This window comes from Onychostoma macrolepis, chromosome 24 (assembly GCF_012432095.1).
Source record: "Onychostoma macrolepis isolate SWU-2019 chromosome 24, ASM1243209v1, whole genome shotgun sequence".
Classification (NCBI taxonomy): Eukaryota; Metazoa; Chordata; class Actinopteri; order Cypriniformes; family Cyprinidae; genus Onychostoma; species Onychostoma macrolepis.
The window spans coordinates 3,069,844-3,089,390 of record NC_081178.1 but is presented as its reverse complement, the minus strand read 5'-3'; the positions used below and the strand labels follow the sequence as shown (position 1 = coordinate 3,089,390).

The window sequence follows — 19,547 nt, the reverse complement described above, 5'->3', positions numbered from 1 at the left end:
TTTACTTAATCTTCAAATCGTGAGTGTGAATTTAATTGGACTCAGTCACACCTCTAAATGGAAGTTCAACTGGCATTTAAATTTGAGTGACAGAAGCAGGAATTTACTGAATCCACAATTCAACATCAGTGATGCATTCTGGGAAATGAAGCCTTCTTCCACTAAATTCCCCAAAAAATCTATTTATTAAATCTATCCATCTATGTATCTATGCTCTATCTTTCTTTCTGGCCATTCGTCTATCCATCCATCTAGCTATCTATTAGACCTCTCATCTATTTCTCCATATATCTCTCTCCATCTATCCATCCATCCGAACATTCATCTATCCATTCATCTGTCTATCTATCTCTCTATCCATCTCTCCATTCATCCATTTCTCTCTCTCTATCTATTTCTGTCCATCCATCAAGTATACACATCTTCAAATTTTGAGGCTTCTTAAACTTTCGTTAGAACTTTCGTCTTGATAAATTATGCTAGTTGAAAAAAAATAAAAACTGTTAAATCAGTTTCTATGAATTTCAATTAACTCTCATTCTTCTTCCTGACATTTCAATCTGAATTGCAATTTGAAATCTTGACCAAAACCAGGAAATAAACACACTTCAATTCTAAATGACTACTATATTATGACGACTGATCAACAGCCTGTGTAGTCAAAAAGTAATTTCAGAAGCTGAAAAGTTGGTATATTCTTGATTATAAAGACAAACACATGAATATCAACACCTAATACAGCTATAAACACATACAGTACAGTCTAGTACACACACTTCTGATTCATGTTCCCAGAACTCCGAAATAAAAGTGGCTTCTCTAGAGGGCCACCTACTCGCCTCTCTCTCTCTCTCTCTCTCTCTCTCTGTGGTCTTTGCCGGAATGCCGGAATGGACTGAAAGCGTCTCCCATCTTGTCGTTCCCTCCAGAATCCCACAATTCCACAGGGCGTCAAGATTCCAATCAAAGTGGAGACGGCCATCAGGGTGATTATTTATGCTGGAGCGGATCACGAGCATGTGAACGTGTCATACATTTATAGACGCAAACCACACACACGCTCGGTAACACACAACAGCGTGTGTTTGTGAGGAAGTTCTCCGAGCCGGTGGTTTCCGCTGTGTCATCTCCGTACCTACAACCAGACCTGCGGCCAAACCTGAGCATATATAAGCCTGTGTGCGAGAGAATGGAAAAGACGATGCCACACACACACAAATGAGTGAGATGACAGGCGATGTTTTCGCGGGAAAGTTCCTCTGGCAGGGCTTTATTGAGGTGTGTGTGTGTGTGTGTGTGTGTGTGTGTCTGGCGCAGCACTGTTGGGGAACCGTCAGACTTTTCATGGCCAAACCACATCAAAGACGCAAACCACAACGCCAGCCCCTCCACACACACACGGCTGAGTCAACCTTTACACATACACACATCAACCACAAAACCAAACACTGAAACATGCACACTTATTAAAGTTATTAGACTGTCTATGTGAAAAATGCTTATGTGGGTCAGAGAGAGAGAGAGACAGAGAGACATGCACACACTGCTGCCATATATCATTCATGCTAATTCATTTGATTTTCTCCCTTTAGTTATGCGACCCACAATAACTAGTCTGACAACTTAAGGTTTATGTGATTTGTTCAATCAATTGCTTGCTAGACGTTCAAACGCGAGACCGCAAATGGTTACGGCGCATGCATTTTATTCCTCACTAATTCGGTTCGCTCACTAATTGGACACAAAAACAAAGTGACTGGTTGAATTTGACTTCTGATCGTAAGGCCACACAGGTTTCATTTTGTCTGCCTGACTGGAAAGTCTTCCAAAGTTTGCCAACATTTAGTCTGAGACACTTAGCAGCAAGTAAACTGCATATTCACAAACAAAACTGTATATTTCAAACGAGTTATGTTCAAAAAATAAACCGTCTACACACATTTTTAGGTTAAAAAAATTGAAAAAGTGATTCATATTCAATTTGATTTGAGACAACTTATGGGACATATTGTATGTGACAGGTCTCTAAAATGTTTTTTTATTAATTTAAGAAATGAATACTTTTATTTAGCAAGGATGCATTAAATTGATCAAAAGTGACCGTAAAGACATTTAAATGTGTGAATTGTATATTCATCAAAGAATCCTGAAAAATAAAATATGAAGCAACACAACTGTTTTCAACATTGATAATAATCAGAAATGTTTCTTGAGCAGCAAATCAGCATATTGATTTCTGAATCATGTGACACTGGATCATGTGACACTGAAGACTGGAGTAATGATGCTGAAAATTCAGCTTTGATCACAGGAATAAATTACATTTTAAAATATATTCATATCGAAAACAGTTTTTTTCAAATTTTAATAATATTTCAAAATTGTACAGTATTTCTGATCAAATAAATGCAGCCTTGGTGAGCAGAAGAAACTTCTTTTAAAAAACATTTAAAAAAAAAAAAACTTACTGATCCCAAACTTTTGAACTTTTGCTGTCAGACTGATTTTAGATTTAGTGAAATTATTAAATGCGATTTTGTTGCTATGCACAGTGCTTCACTTTCAGCAAGGATGAAGAATTGCCTCTGGAAAGGACACGTTGTTCCCACGTTGTACACTTGCGACCAGAACACACTCACTAACTAATTACTGACAATGATGACATACTAATTAGCCCAAATAACCAACACTACATCAGCTATCATTGATCTGGGGTGAGAAATCTCACAAAGCAGCTTTATGTAACCTATCCAGAGAGGAAAACAAGACTTCATCCTTTGATCAGATCCGATCAGCGGTTCAGTTCTCATTAGTCAGCCATTAGTGACAGATTTAGGAGATCTGCCATTTTCAAGCGAGTAACCAAGGTAACATGGTGTTCTTGTTGATAGGAAGGCTCTCCTACGCCACATTGTGTGACAGTTTCATAATTCACAGTCCCCCAGTAATAAGACGATTTAACATGTCGGGAGCAATTAAACATTAATGAGACTTACTGTTGAGATGCAGCATAGATGTGCAAATGCAACTGGTGCGTAACCTACAGGTAACACAAGCAATTTATTGTGCTAACATATCCAGTGCACTATAGAGCTGCAGTGCTGTTATAAGACTTGTCGATATTGTAATTTGATCTATAATGCATTCACTTCTATGAGATACTGTTTAATTTTTATTGACTTGTGAAGCCTCTTTTTAACTTAATCATTAGGCTTTTGACTTTTGACTCAATGTTTGTTATAATCACAACCATCTGACAACACACAATGGACGGTAGGACTGTATACATGCATATATCTGCTAATTTTGTCAACTTTTTGGAGTCACATGCATGGATTTTATAATTTTTTTAAACTAATTAAATTGACTACAGGTGAACTCTAAACACATTCTAACTCTACCCCTAAAATAACATTTTATGCATTCAAAAAACAAAGAAAGAAACACCTACCCAGTTGAAGATGGCCCCAAAGGAAACTCACTTTTGAATTTTCTCACACATGCACACTTTTGCAAACAGTTCAGACTAACACATAATCGCATTCAGGTTAGCATTACAAATGCTTACTCTAGATTACAGTTTTGCTAAAACTAGATTATCTCTCTGTTCTGTGGGTCACTAGGCCCAATTAAGGTCAGTCGCATTACTAATGACTTGACCGTTTCATTATGCCATATTTAACCCTGGCATCACCCATACGAGAGCGTGACACAGACGTGTCTTACCTTCTCTGCCGCGTTCCCTTCCTGTCGATGGAGCCCAGACTCTGAAACACATACAAACACAGCGTTACGACCAGTTTACAGAGATACAGTCATCTCAAAACACTGCAGTCATTTAACAGATTATTACACTCTGGAATACTTGATTCTGATTGGTCAATCGCTACATTCTGTGGTAAAATAATGATCCTGTTGACCCACCAACTCCTACATATCTGCCTCATGTATCACTACACACACTTTCTTCTCTCATAATCCAGTAATTTAAACTCAAATTAGTATTTCATGGCCCTTTATTTATTAATTTAGTAAGCAGCCGTGAAATAAGTGGGATCACACATAGTCAGACGTCTTCAGTGCCCTGCTAATAAGGGTTTATGTGGCAATAATATCTGGCTGACCCTTCACTATTCAACTATCAATGAATGGATAGATAGATGAAATGATGGATTAAACAGGTATTCAAAGGGATGACAGATGGAAAAGATGAATAGATGGAATAATAGAACCCCACAACAATAGATAAATAGAACGATATAGATAGATAGATAGATAGAGAGAGAGAGAGAGAGATAGACAGACAGATAGATGGATAGATAGATAGAACAACAGAATAACAAAGAACGACAGATGGAAAGAACAACAGAATGATGGATGGGTGGATGAATGGGTACTGTAGAGAACAGATACAATAGACAGAATAGAAATATCATAGAATGATATTTATGCCATAGTCTGTCTGAATACTGGATTCTGATTGGCTGGCAGGTGTTGATTAAATTTGTTGAACTGCACAGGTAGTTCCAGGTCAGTTTAATCACGTTCTATATTAATGCGCTTCCTATAAACATTGGTAACCATAGTAACATACAGTTACAGTTGAATAGTAATACAGACGAAAATAACCGTCATTTTTATCGTTCCGGTCAAATATTGCAGCACAAATATTGTTAACATCTTTAATATGTGAATGCTGGGAAATGACCACGGCATAAACGGGATAATCAACGGCTAACTGTGCATTAAACGATTTGAATGCACTTTGGGCGGTTCTTCGCCTCCACGTCATGCATTCAAATCGTTTAATGCACAGCTAGCCGTTACATATATAACAACAGAATGATGGAAAGATAGAAAGAACGATAGAACGATAGATAGATAGAGAGAGAGAGAGAGAGAGAGAGAGAGATGGAGAGATGAATAGATATACTGTATGAATGTACAGAGATATATAGACAGATTGAAAGATGGATAGAACGGTAGATAGAACGTTAGATAGATAGATAGATAGATAGATAGACAGAACAGACAATACAACGATAGATAGATCGAGTGATAGAATGATAGATAGAATGACTGAACAATAGATAGGTAGATGGATAGATTATAGATAGATAGAACGACAGACAGATAGATAGACAGACAGACAGACAGACAGATAGATAGATAGATAGATAGATAGATAGATAGATAGATAGATAGATAGATAGATAGATAGATAGATAGATAGATAGATAGATAGATAGATAGATAGATAGATAGATAGAACGATAGGATGACAGATAGATAGACCGACAGACAGAAGGACAGATGTGGTGACATTTGACAGGGTGTGTGGCTGTTTCAAAGCGATCAGCTGGAGTGCGGATGATCACCGCTGTGATCCTGACCTTTACCTGTAAGAGTCTCCGAGACAGAAAAACAGATTCATAACATCTACACTCATACAAACATATTCATACACCTGTTAACCTCTGATGATGATGATAATGATGTAGCTCTTCCTCTGCTACAGTCATGTAATCACAGAACATCATCTCCAGTGTATTTCACACCTCAGCAGCCTCAAACCACACCAATTAACCGTTCATCAGCGCAAACGAGTGCCGTGACCAAAGCAGAACCACGGAATGAGAGCTTCTCACTGAGAACATCACTCAACACAGCAGTCGACACGCATCGAGTGTGATTAGTGTGCATAAACCGTTTAACAAAACTACTAAACACACACGGTCCTCAGGCATTCCACTGATCACATACCTGTGCAGTTCCAGTTTCACCTGTCACACTCGCTTTCCCTCCGCTTCAGGTGCAGACCAACTAAAACACACACAGCGTCTGTCTATCTGTCTCGCTCTCGCTGCTGGAGGTGTTTTAGTGTTTTATCAGCCCCTTTCTCTGCTACTGCTGACTTGGTGTACTTTAATTGTGGTTGCCAGGCGATAAGCTTCACTAACTGTGCAGTAAACAGAAAGAGAGAGTGAGGGAGGGAGAAAGAGAGAGACACAGAGAGCGACAGAGAGGGAGGGAGGGAGGTGTTCTAAACGGTGCTGAATACTAATTGCTGCAACAATAAAAGTTAAACTAAAGGCCAGTGGCGCATCACACTTAGAAAGTTGTGCGGCGTCACATTTCACATCACTTTTACTCATTAGTGAGCAGGTGCCGATCTGATCTGTCATCAATGTTTCACTTCAACTAGTTTTATTTTCCATGTGAATTGACCTTAAACTGCCTAAAACATTAGCTGTCAGTCACTTTTGCTGCAGGTATTTATTTCTCTTTGACATTTGGTTAATGCAGAGGAGCAGGTATGAAATATTGATTTGTCTGAATCAGCTCCTGATTCTCTCGTTTATCCTTTTATGTGATGCCGTTTCTCTTTTGTTCCATTGATTTAGTTAAAGTGGCATCATTAGAAGCTCTTCAAATATTCCTTCAGAAGCTTCCAGACTTGCAGCCGAACAAACGCAATAAAAAAAAAAAAGAAAACACGGCTTCGGGTGAGGAAGCGGCTGCGCATGCTGATCGGTGTTCCTGAAAATGAGCTGCTTTTCTGTTTGGTTTCATGTGAATGAATCTCATCTTCAATGACTTCACTGATGCACTGAACTAACAGAGATATTGAAAAAGATTTATACATTTGTTAATGCATCACAGTTAAAAATTAAAGTGATTTAACAAAAAAACTAAAAATTTTATGTTCAAATATTTTTTCCATGATGTCACGCAACTCTGAAATTCATGTTTTAAAAATAATCTTTTACTTAAAAAAAATAATAATTTAGCTACATACAGTATAAATATTTTTAAAAATGTAATATTAAAAATATTAAAATATACACTAAATAAACTTGTATACTAACATATTTTATACTTTTAAACATTTGTAATACTTTTTATATACTTTACATAAATAATACCGACAAGATTTTTAACTGTAAAATACAAATGAACAAATAATCCATGTTATAAAAATAATCTTCTAGTTTGAAAAAGAATCATTCAGCTACTATATACTACATAGCATAACCATAGTATAAAAATTGAAATATATTATTTTCAAATATATATATATATATATATATATATATATATATATATATATTTGAAAATAATATATTTCAATTTTTAATACATTTTATATACTTTGCATTCACATACAATTTTTCAGAATTTTAAAACTATAACTGAAAAAATATTTGATGCATCAACAAAAACTCATAATAATATACTTATTATATACATTTCTTTTTACTAAATTTAGAAAATAAAAATATTTTTAACATTATAATTTAAATATTATTAAAATATAATTCTATAACTTATACTTCTATGTATTTTATATTGTAAACATTAAATAAATACTTTAAATACACATACATTTTCAGAATACTAGACTTAACTGTGAAAGGTATTTGATACATCAACAGCTTTCTAAACCTCCATGCATGAACAGGAAAATGTACATCCACTGTAGAATTTTTTTTTACGACTGGAAATCACAATTGTAATGCAAAAAAAGTTCCAGTTTCAGGATTCCTGGTTAAACTAAAGCACCCTAAAATACAAATACACACCTCACTCGAGTGTGTATTTGTGTGTCTATAGGAGGGAAGCGATGCCTGCTGAGGTTGTCGTGGCAGCAGTGTCTCGACCAATCCGAGAGCTCCCATAATGCCATGCAGGGATTTGGGACACTGGCTGGGCAAACGTCACTCAAAAGAGAAGGTTAATGAACCAGTGATGCCACATATGAATATAAGAACATAAACACACGCTGGGAGATTTAAACTAATTTAAACTAAAAATCTGGTACTGTAGCCCTGCGTCTCTGGCAGACTCACATTCACACCCCCTTTAACCAAATGAGCTTGTTCTAGTATGAAATGGAAAATTGGAAACATTTGCAGCACATTATATGAAATGGAAAATCTAAAAGTGTTTCTCTGTGTGTTCGTTTGCCATAATGATCCGCAGTTCAGCTCCTGTCTGCACGCATGGCTGTGCGCTAATTATCATAGAAACGGCTCTCCAAAACATAAGAGCTTTTATAATTGCTCTTCCATATTTCTGTTTATTTTAGACTATAAACCATATACAGTAGCAGTGAAACGTTTGGAAACACTTGACTGGATTTATGTTTCTCATGATCCCAAAAAACCTTTTGATCTAAACGCTTCTGCTTAAATTATTACAACTAGTTTTGTAGACAAATGTTAGTGTGAATTTCTTTACAAAAGTGACTTTTTTTTTGACATTTTAAAATTCCCTGAACTTTCCTGTTTACGTTTTTGAGTTGTGTATTGCAAAAAAAAAAAATAAAATAATAATAATAAAATTCCCTGATATGTTTTAGTTTTGAATGTATAGCATAAAAAATAAATTAAAAAGAAAATGAATTCATCAATTCATCATTGTGCATTGCATAAAAAATTAATTAAAATAAAATGAAATTTATTTATGCTTTTGTGAAGTTGTGTATTGCATAAAAACGAATGAAAAATAAAATGAAAAATAAATGTATTATCTATTTATATTCTGAATTGTGTATTACATAAAAATAAAATAATTGACTTCTGATTACAGTTTTGAGTTGTGTATTGCATGAAAAAAGTAAAAATAAAATAACATTTATTTTTTCTGTTTGTTTTCAAGTTATGTACTGCATCAAAATAAATTAAAAATAAAACAATTTTCGTATCATACATAATCAGATACATTCATTGTCTTAACATATTCAGTTAAGTTTTCTTTAATTAAAATGTCACTTTTGTAAAGAAAATTCACACTTAATTTATCTACAAAATTGGTTTAAATAATTTAAGCTTTTAGACCGTGATTTTTCTTATGATCATTAGAATGAATTTATCTATGTACGTCTTTTGAGCTGTGTATTGCGCAGAAAATAGAAATGAAATGAAATTAAAAATAAAATGAATTTTTATGTTTATGTGTTTTTAAGGTGTGTATTGCATAAAAAAATAAAATGAATTCATCTATTTGTTTTTGACTTATGTCCTATCTAAAAAAAATTTAAAAAATAAAATAAAATAAAATCCCTGATACGTTTTACATATTTTCACAACCACGAGAAGCCTGTATTTAAAGAGCGGCGTCAAAGCAATAAAAGATTCCTCTGGGTGAGGATGCTGTGGACAGAGGGAATGTGTCAGAATGACAGAAGTGCAGATCTGCGTTCAGTGTCACCGGACAATTACCATGGATGTGAAGTGAGTCACAGTGGGAGACGCAGACGCTCTGAAACCTCACGAGTGTGTGTGAGTGTGTGTGTGTGTGCGCTGAGGGTGTGGCTACAGCACAATCTACCACACTTGCGGTTCCTGTGGGGAGCGACTCAATGCAACCCATAAATCTCTGCAGCGTAGCCACCTCAAATCAGGGTAATGGGGCTAGAAGACATGCTGTCATCCGCAAGATGAAGTCATTCGCATGCAGAGCGATGCCAGCCGCGGCGGTGGGTCCATCAGACGCTGATTTACTGACTGCTGCACGACGGCCCGTATCTACAGTTCCTATCAGTTTTTTTGCTTTATTATGGGTGTGGGTCTCTTTTCTCAATGCTGCATGCTGCCACGTTTCAAAACAATGACTGTGAGCGATCCAGACCACAGAAATCTGTTTAGGTCACTTCTGCATGTTCTGTTTCTCTCGGCTCGCTCTGTTTATTTTCCTTCATTAGCGTTAAATGAGCCATTAATCATCAAACATTAGGTTGGCTCATCATGCTGCTGTCATCGTGAAGCGTGAGATGAAAAGAGAAGGAAGGAGCAGATATAAAGAAAGGCAGAGCGACAGAGAGCAGAAGAAGAGGTGGATGAGTGGAGACGGGTGTAGTGCGGGTTATCGTGGTCCAGGACGCCCCTACCGGTGGATGCTGTAACTACACCATCTGGATCCAAACTCAATATACACTATTGTTCAAAAGTTTAGGGTCAGTCAAATTTTTTTTGAAAGAAATTTATATTTTTATTCAGCAAGGAAAAAACTGATTAAGAGTGATAGTAAAGACTTGTTTTGATAGGAAATATTTATATTTTGAATAAATGCTGTTCTTTTTAATATTTTATTTATCAAAGAATCCTGAAAAAGGTATCACAGTTGTGCTGCTTAATATTTTTTGCAAACTGTTTACAACACTGATAATTAAATCAGCATATTAGAATGATTTCTGAAGGATCGTGACACTGAAGACTAAAGTAATGATGCTGAAAATTCAGCTTTAAATCACAAGAATAAATTGTATTTTAAAGCATATTAAAATAGAAAACGTTATTTTAAATTGTAATAATATTTCACAATTACCGTTTTTTTCTGTATTTGGTATCAAATAAATGCAGCTTCAGTGAGCATAGGAGACTTATTTAATAAACATTAAACATCATGCTTTAAAGTACAATTTATTAAATTGCATATTAATACAATTTGAAAAAATACAATTTATTCTCCAAACTTTTGAACAGCAGTGTGTGTGTGTGTGTGTGTGTGTGTGTGTGTGTTTGTTTGTTTGTTCTTGTTTATGCTACATTGTCCCCAAAAGGATAGTAAATGTGAAATCTTTGATATTGTGGATATTCCCTGTGGTCCCCACGAGGGAAAAAAAAATATTAAAAAATAGTAAATGATGTTTATCTGAAAGTGTAACAATGCAAACAGGTTTTCTGTAAGGGGTATGTTTAGGATTAGTGTTGGGTTAGAGGATAGAAAATATCATTTGGTCAGTATAAAAGTAACAGAAGTCTACATATACATATACATTATATATATATATATATACACACACACATTATATATATATATATATATATATATATATATATATATATATATATACACACACATTATATATATATATATATATGTAAAAGCAAAAGTCTATGTAAAATCCCCACAAATCACAGAAGCAGTGTGTGTGTGTGGCCCATACATACATACATACATACATACATACATATATATATATATATATATATATATAAATATTATAATTCTTTTTTCATGTTTGCATTGTTTTATATAAACACACACACACACACACAGTTTATTGCATTGTGTATTGAGTTGTTTCACAAATATTGTCTAAAAAATCAATTTAAAATAAATTAAATGAGTTTATTTATGTTTTTGAGTTGTGTATTTCAAATAAATAAATTATACAAATGATAATAAATACAGTTAATTATAATTTTAAAAATGTATGAATTTTTACACATTACACACAATAAAATTTTTAAAAATTTATGTATGTATATATGCACTAGGCTTGGGCGGTAATACGGTAATATGGTATACCGCGGGATCTAAAAATAGCAACGGTATCAGTTTCAATACCGTTATACCGTCATAAAAAACAATGCACTTATATAGGAGACGAGGATATATATTAAATATAATTTATTTAATGCCTAAAAATGCGTATGCTTGGTTGTCATCACGTGACAGCGTGGAGGAGAAAGAGAGAGAGGGGGAAAGATGGCGAGTCGCGCACCAAGTGACCTGGTCTCGAAAAAGAACACAACTTCTGCAGTTTGGCAGTATTTCGGGTTTCGACCGAACGAGAAGGGAGAGGCGGTAAATACGGACGAGGCAATTTGCAAATTGTGCAACAAAAAGGTGACCGCGAGAGATGGAAATACCTCGAACCTAAGGTCGCATATACGAAACCACCATCCACTCACACTGCTGCGAGGATGGACCCGAGTTCACTCAGTGCAACCAACATGATCTCACAGAATTCCGTGTAATGTTCATGGACTTAATTAACCTCCGAATCTGTGGTGGCATCACGGAATCGCCGAAAATTCCGTGATGGGCTCACAGAAAAAATTCCGTGATGGGCTCACAGAAGTGATACCAATGTAAGTCAGTGACAGGCATCAGCCGTGCTCCACGCACGTAAACCCTTAGCATCAACATGCCGACGCGATACTGGGAAATTTATCGTCATCATTATTGTTCAGAACTGGGTAGGTTTAGGGTAGGGGTGGGGTCAGGTACTCCAGTGAAAGTAGAACTGCATCGGAGTCACTCTTTTTACGTGGTTCGATGCAGCGCTGGTGTTGAACCAGTGAATCCGTGCATGGACCACGGCTGATGCCTTCTGTGAGCACATCATGGAATTTTCGGCGATTCCGTGATACCACCACAGATTCAGAGGTTTATTAAGTCCGTGAACATTACACGGAATTCTGTGAGATCAGGTTGGTGCAACAGTTTCAACGCCTCCCGATGCAGGACCAACAACATCTAGGTCCACCGACAGCCGCTTTGCAATACTTTTTATAATATGGATGTTTATGTTAATTTAATTCTGTTTGACTGTTGTATTTGCACTTTTTTCTAAACTGCTATTTGTTGCTAATAAAAGTTGTTAATATTGTTGTGCATGTTATTGTTTCAGTATTAGTGTTTGGTATTCAGTTTCTGAACGGTTTAGGCACAAGCCAACAGTTTGGTGACACTGTCTGAGCCTTATGTCATAATTTTTTTATTATTCACGGTAATACCGTATACCGAGGTAAAATAGGGAGGAGGTTTGACGGTATCAAAATTTGGAAACCGCCCAAGCCTAATATGCACACATACACACATATATATTTTATTATTTTTTCATATATATTTATATTTATATATATATATATATATATATATATATATATATATATATATATTACACTGCACAGAAATAATTTTAGGATCCTGTGCATAAACTGAAGATCAGTAAAAACATTTATCTGAATATTTTCCCACAGCCAAAAAACAATCTAGGATAATAATCTCTGTACAACATCAGGTAATGAAACACCTGAAAAACAGCCTCTTAAGTCCCAGAACAGAAACTGTAGTAAAACAACATCAATACCTAAATAAACTCCAGGGAACAGATCCTGAGGACTGGTGAATACGTGAAAGCGCTGATTTGTTGACGTGTTTGCTTTAGCCAGCATGCGTGTGTGTGTGTGTGTGTGATAGGCTCGCGCAGGGTTAGAAGCGATCTCCGATTATTTGCTGACACAAGAGGAAAACTCATTTTGGTTTGGAGTCGGGAGCCAGACATGGAGACAGACCGAGAGCCCGAGTAAAAGAGAGAGAGACGCTCTGATTCACACCTCTCCGTTCCCACGGTATTTGGTTTGTTTACGTGCCGCAGTCAGACACAAAAACACTCACATAAACGCAGACGTGCACAACAACAAACCGCACTCAATCTTTGAGCCGGATGATCAGACGAACATGTTACAACCCAAAATGTCTCTGATTCTGATCTTTATTGCTGCCTTTATCTCGACTGTACAAATAAAACATAGTATTACAAACATATTAAAACTTGAATTTAGTGGTTTTTAGACAGTGTTTGTTAACTTTTTAGTCACATCGATATGTGTACTCCTAAATGTTGTTTTTAGCACATGTTTAAAATATACAGTCTTTATCTTGTAAAATAGATTTAATACATCGATGACTCATCCTGGACTGCACTGATTTCTGTCCAATCAAATGTGTTAGAATGCAAATGTCCCTCCCCCTGATACTACCAGTGTTCAATTAACAAGTAGCAAATCATAATAAACCATGTGTAATTTCTGAATCACTAGCATCACTAAATAGAACTGTAATTATTTTAAATTAAATGCAGTAAATAAATAAAATTTGAAATATTAAATTAAATTAATATTAAAAATTATTAAAATGAATACAAAAATACACATTAAAATACAATTTAAAAAGTGTAAAAAAATATATATATTAAAATTTAAATATATAAAAACATAAAAAATATAAAACATCAAATAAAAGTAAAATAAGAATTTTATTATTATTATTATTATTTATTTGTAGTTATTTTAGTACTTCAACTTAAAATAAACAAAATGAGAAAAGCTAAAATAAAATAAGTTAGTAATTTAAGTTTTTAAATACAGCAGAATAAAAATTGAAATATGAAATGAAATTAATATAAAAACTAAACAAATATAAATATTAAATTATTATAAAAGACAAATAAATTGAAATAAATATTCAAATAAAAATACAGAATTATTACAAATAATATAAAACAAATATAAAAATGAAAAATGTTGCATTTTATGATAACCAACCAAAGCAACATTAATAAAACAGGCATGTAGGAAAGATAAACTAAAGGCTGTTAATCTGTTCTCCAGTGCTGTTTATTTCTGCGTCATGGTTGGTGAAGTGATCTAAAATCTGAACCTGCTGAATACCTGAAGCCTGAGCGTGCGCACACACACACACACACGGACGTAAATGCACTCACACATGCATGGCATTTCGGAAGAAAATACCACAGACTCCACAGCTCAGCAGAGCTAATAAATAAAGAGGTCGGGGCGCCACCTCAAACCTTCCCTGTGTGTGTGTGTGTGTAGGAAAGCTGAGGGGGGCTCTATGGGAAACGCTCAGGTCTAAAGTTGCATCACCACAGCATCAGTCTCTCTCTCCTTTACTGGCTGTCTGTCTGTAACTGAAACTGTGATCGCGCTCAGTGACCTCAATGAGTCCTGCGCTAATGAAGAAGACAGTGACTGAGTGTGTGAGAGCACGTGTGTTTCTACAGCTCTCAAAATGCCCCCTAGTTTTTATTTTGCTTTTCAGTTTCACTTTAGTTTTAGTTATATTTAATGGTGAATAAATAGCAGGATTGCCAAAAATAAATTACATTAAACATAAATGTTTAACGGTATAGCTTTTTTTTTTTTTTACATCATTTGACACTTAAATACTTTAATTATTTCTCTCTAAACATAGCCAAAATAAATGTTAAAAGTAAAAAAAAAAAAAAGTTATGTAAATTAAAAAAATATATATATATTACTTTATTACTATACTATTGCTATTACTTTATTACTAATATACATGCGTATATATATACACACACACACACAATTTTTTCACTATTAGTTTTTCAATTACATTTTTTTTTATTTTCTATTTATGTATTTTCTATTATTTTATTTTGAAGTTTTAGTAATTTTGTTGTGTTTTGCCGTTTTTTTAAATGACTATATCATTTCATTACGTTTTATTTTATTTTAGTACTTTTAGAACTTAAATTGAATGAAAAATGAAAACAAATATTTCAAAAATATTAAAAATATACTGTCTTTATGTTGTTTCTACATTAATGTTAAGATTGAATTTGAAATTATTGCAAAATAAAAGTATATTTAAAAACTTTAAATTTTAGGTGGGATTAATTGCAATTAATCATCATTAATTTCTGAATAAAATGTGATTAGTTAGTTAATTTTTTTAATCGATTGACAGCACTACTATTCAATTAATGTTTATTTTATTTCAAGTAATGAAACAATTTTTAGTTTTTAGTGTTAGTTAATGATGATAAGCCTGCTTTCAGGAGGCTAAAATTAAAATAAGGTTAATAAAGGTTAAAACAAGGTTAAAATTAAAAACAACAACTACAACAAAAACAGCTACAACAAAAAAACTGACGACATCATCTTGAACTACAAAGATTTGTGTCCAATCAAAAGCTATCTAGAAAAAGACTGCCCCTCCCCCTGCAACAGACCTGCGAGAGGAAAATCACGACTGATGGCTGTGAAGTAACTCAAACTGACCGATATTAGTTTAAAATCACTTGTAAAACCACACATAATGAAGCCTTCAGTCACGTCAGTACCTTAAAAACAGTAAATAAAACATTTCATTTCACATGAAATGAATCACTTCATGTTGAGATCACATGACCAGGCGTGGAGTTTTTAACAACGGATTTATTAACTGAAAATGCCATCAGTGCAACAGAATACCTGCATGCTGATTTGTGCTCCTGCATAATAGCTGAAAACACACACGTGCGCGGCAGCTACAGAGAACGCCGGATCGCTCTTACAAGAACAACTGCACATAACTGTGGCACATTCCTGCATCCACGAGCCGCGATCTGCCCCAAAACACACACACAGAAATATTTATTACAGCACACCAGGGGAAATGCATCCTAGGATGAGCGTACCCTCCTGGCATCCTGATCATCCCGTGCTGGTGGTCAGCATCTTACCAGCGGCTCTGGTCATTCAGACGCCTCGCAGCACACACTCGGGTTAAGTGGCGCGCTCAACAGCACAATGGCTGCGGGATCTCTGTAAATCTTCACTTCATGGATCGAACCCACGGCAGGGGTCAATCTGTGACCTTTGGGCTGCGAGCCCAGATCCGTAACCATGACACCACTCCAAAACACACTCACTAGTAAACAAGATCAAATCGCATTGAAGTCATTCAATTGCATCCAAATCATTTAATATAATTATGCAAATTAAATGCAATGCAAAGTAAAAAAAAAATACTCCATTATTGCAAAATATATGCACAACAGATCAGTGGGAGAGATGCGTTCTTTAATACATTTAACACAGAAAAACTTGTTTGTTTTCCTGGTTTATTACGGGCTTGCACAATTCAAGTATTATAAATTATATATTTAAAAAAATAATAAATATAATTATATTTTTAGTTCACAAACTGTTATATGAAGCTTCCATCTACATACTAAATGCATTAAATATTTCAATTAATTCTTTCATCAAATTAACTGTGTAATTAATTGTGATTCATTTCAATAAACCAATCGGTATATGCAAATAAGGTTGCAAAGGGTTGGAAAATGTCAGGTAATTTTACAGAATATTTGGAAAATTTCAAGAATTTTTTTTTTTTTGAGACTTTCAGAAACTTTACAGAAGTTTTTTCACCCCTTTGCAATCCTGTATGTAAATATTCTGTATAATATCTGATAAACCTTAACAGTCACTTTGATTTTAGTAAATCTAAATCACTATAGGAAACTTCAATCTAAATATGAATCTAAATACTAATGCATTTGCTCAAATTAACTAAATTAATTAAATGTGTTAAATCAATTAATAGTGCAATAATGTCCAATAAAACGCATGTTAGTAAAAGATGTCATTGATATGTTCAGCTAATTGTTTCATTTAATCCATGTCATGCAAATAATTTTATTGAAGTTATTTTTTGTGAATGTATCTAAAAACATTAAAGGTCCCATGGCATGAAAATTTCACTTTATGAGGTTTTTTAACATTAATATGAGTTCCCCTAGCCTGCCTATGGTCCCCCAGTGGCTAGAAATGGCGATAGGTGTAAACCGAGCCCTGGGTATCCTGCTTGGCCTTTGAGAAAATGAAAGCTCAGATGGCCCAATCTGGAATCTTCCCTTTATGTCGTCATACGGGGAAAGGTTACCTCCCCTTTCTCTGCTTTGCCCGCCCATGAGAAAATGAGCTACTACCGTGTGAGGAGAGCGCAATATTTTTTTTTTTCCTCGAGAGACATCATGGCTTGCAAACGAGCGAAGCATGACAGTTGCTCAGTGTTTGGATGTACAAATGAACACAAAGTATTTTTTTAGTTCCTTCATCCGAGCCTATGACTAGCATTAGCTACATGATAATAACTGTAACAGCATACATAAACGAACCAACTAAAGTACCGTATCCAGACACAATATTTTAAACTAACCATTCGGAGATGTCCTGTTGTAGCCACTGAGTTGCAACTTCTTCATCCGGTGCTTCTCCATCCGGATCAGATTCTGGGTCAAACTGAAAAGCTTGAATGACTGTGTGTCTACGAGCCATTGCGATACATCCACTGTCAACATTAGCGCATGGTAGCGCAAGCTGGTTAAGGCCACACACCCACCCTTCACCTTGCCCCGCCTCTCTCGTCCTTAAAGCTACAGACACAGAATGGCACGTCCTAAGGAAAGCTCATTGTGGGACTGGCTCATAGTGGCTGAAATTCTGCACCAAGGCTGAATTTCGGGAAACAGACCTCAGATACAGTATTAGGGACCACTTAGGCCTATATAAAAGCATCCAAAAAGCAGCATGTCATGGGACCTTTAATGCATTTAGTTAAATTCCCTTAGGTTTAACTATATACATTAATACTTAATATTTAATTATGTTAGATTAATTTGAATAATTAATCAGTGTAAATATTCTGGATTATATCTGACAAATTAGCTGTCGCTTCTTTAATTATTTTTTTTTAAATGTGAAATTTTCATCTAAATATGGTATATTATATTAGACATCTATATATATATATATATATATATACACATACACACACACACACACACACACACACATACATATACATATACATATACATACATACATACATATATACATATATATATATATATACAGTGGGGCAAAAAGTATTTAGTCAGCCACCAATTGTGCAAGTTCTCCCACTTAAAAAGATGAGAGAGGCCTGTAATTTTCATCATAGGTATACCTCAACTATGAGAGACAAAATGAGAAAAAAAAAATCCAGAAAATCACATTGTAGGATTTTTAAAGAATTAATTGGTAAATTCCTCTGTAAAATAAGTATTTGGTCACCAACAAACAACCAAGATTTCTGGCTCTCACAGACCTGTAACTTCTCCTTTAAAACCTAAGGGTAAAATAGGTCATTTTCACACATTTTGTTTATTTGACTGTAAAATTCTAACAGAATGTGCTATTATCAAGTGCAAGGTGTCATTTTTTTCAGAAAACAAATGGCTTTCCAAAAAGTACAGTTTTTGACCATTAAGCTTGTGTTTTGAGTTTGTAAACAGAATTTAAATAGACAAAAATAAAAAAAACGGAATATTTTTTTTTTTTTTTTTTTAGAAAAAAAAGAAAAATCATGATCGAAATAATCCAACACTTCTTACTTCAAAATTCAACTATAATACATATATACAAGTATTTTTGGGACACTGGGTTGCACAGTTTCCATTCAGGAGGCTTTTTTGTTCATACACGCACACATTTACACATGCATGTACATGCATACACCCATTCATTTACATGCGCGGACTCATTATAGCGACGCACATATCACATGTGAAAAAGTCTCACTCAGCCTGCTCCCAAAGTCTCATCAAAAATCATCCTAATCGACTCTTATGCTGTTTACTCCTCCTTGACCATGTTTTTGTTCATTTTGTTTATTATTTTATGCAATAACAAACTCGGCGCTCCCTATCTCTCCATTCAAATTCTCCCTTCCCGCTCTCCCGGAAATCTGCCGTCATTTGTTGACGGAGCGCAAGAAATTACCGTAATAAGCCATATATTGCCGAAAAGCGCATGTTCTCTGCTATCAGGAGCAATTTGAATTATTTTGATAGTCCAAACGGTAGAAGAGTTATGGTAACATGAATACAGCTTGGTCTGATGTGTCGGCGCAGACACAGCCGGTTTTAAAGGGTTAAGAGGCTGTATTAATGGCATCTGTTTGAACTCGTTATCAGTTTAAAAGACACCTGTCCACAACCTCAAACAGTCCAACTCCAAACTCCACCATGGCCAAGACCAAAGAGCTGCCAAAGGACACCAGAAACAAAATTGTAGACCTGCACCAGGCTGGGAAGACTGAATCCGCATTAGGTAAACAGCTTGGTGTGAAGAAATCAACTGTGGGAGCAATTATTAGAAAATGGAAGACAT

At 35.0% G+C, this 19,547-nt stretch overlaps 1 protein-coding gene across 1 annotated transcript in view; it reads right to left on the bottom strand.

Annotated features, from left to right (window-relative positions):
• The window catches only part of LOC131533726 (ankyrin repeat and fibronectin type-III domain-containing protein 1), an 82,087-nt gene that overhangs the window by 41,311 nt on the left and 21,229 nt on the right, over window positions 1–19,547 (bottom strand). The window contains 1 exon segment of the mRNA XM_058766161.1: window positions 3,727–3,767. Coding sequence (XP_058622144.1) covers window positions 3,727–3,767 — 41 coding nt within the window.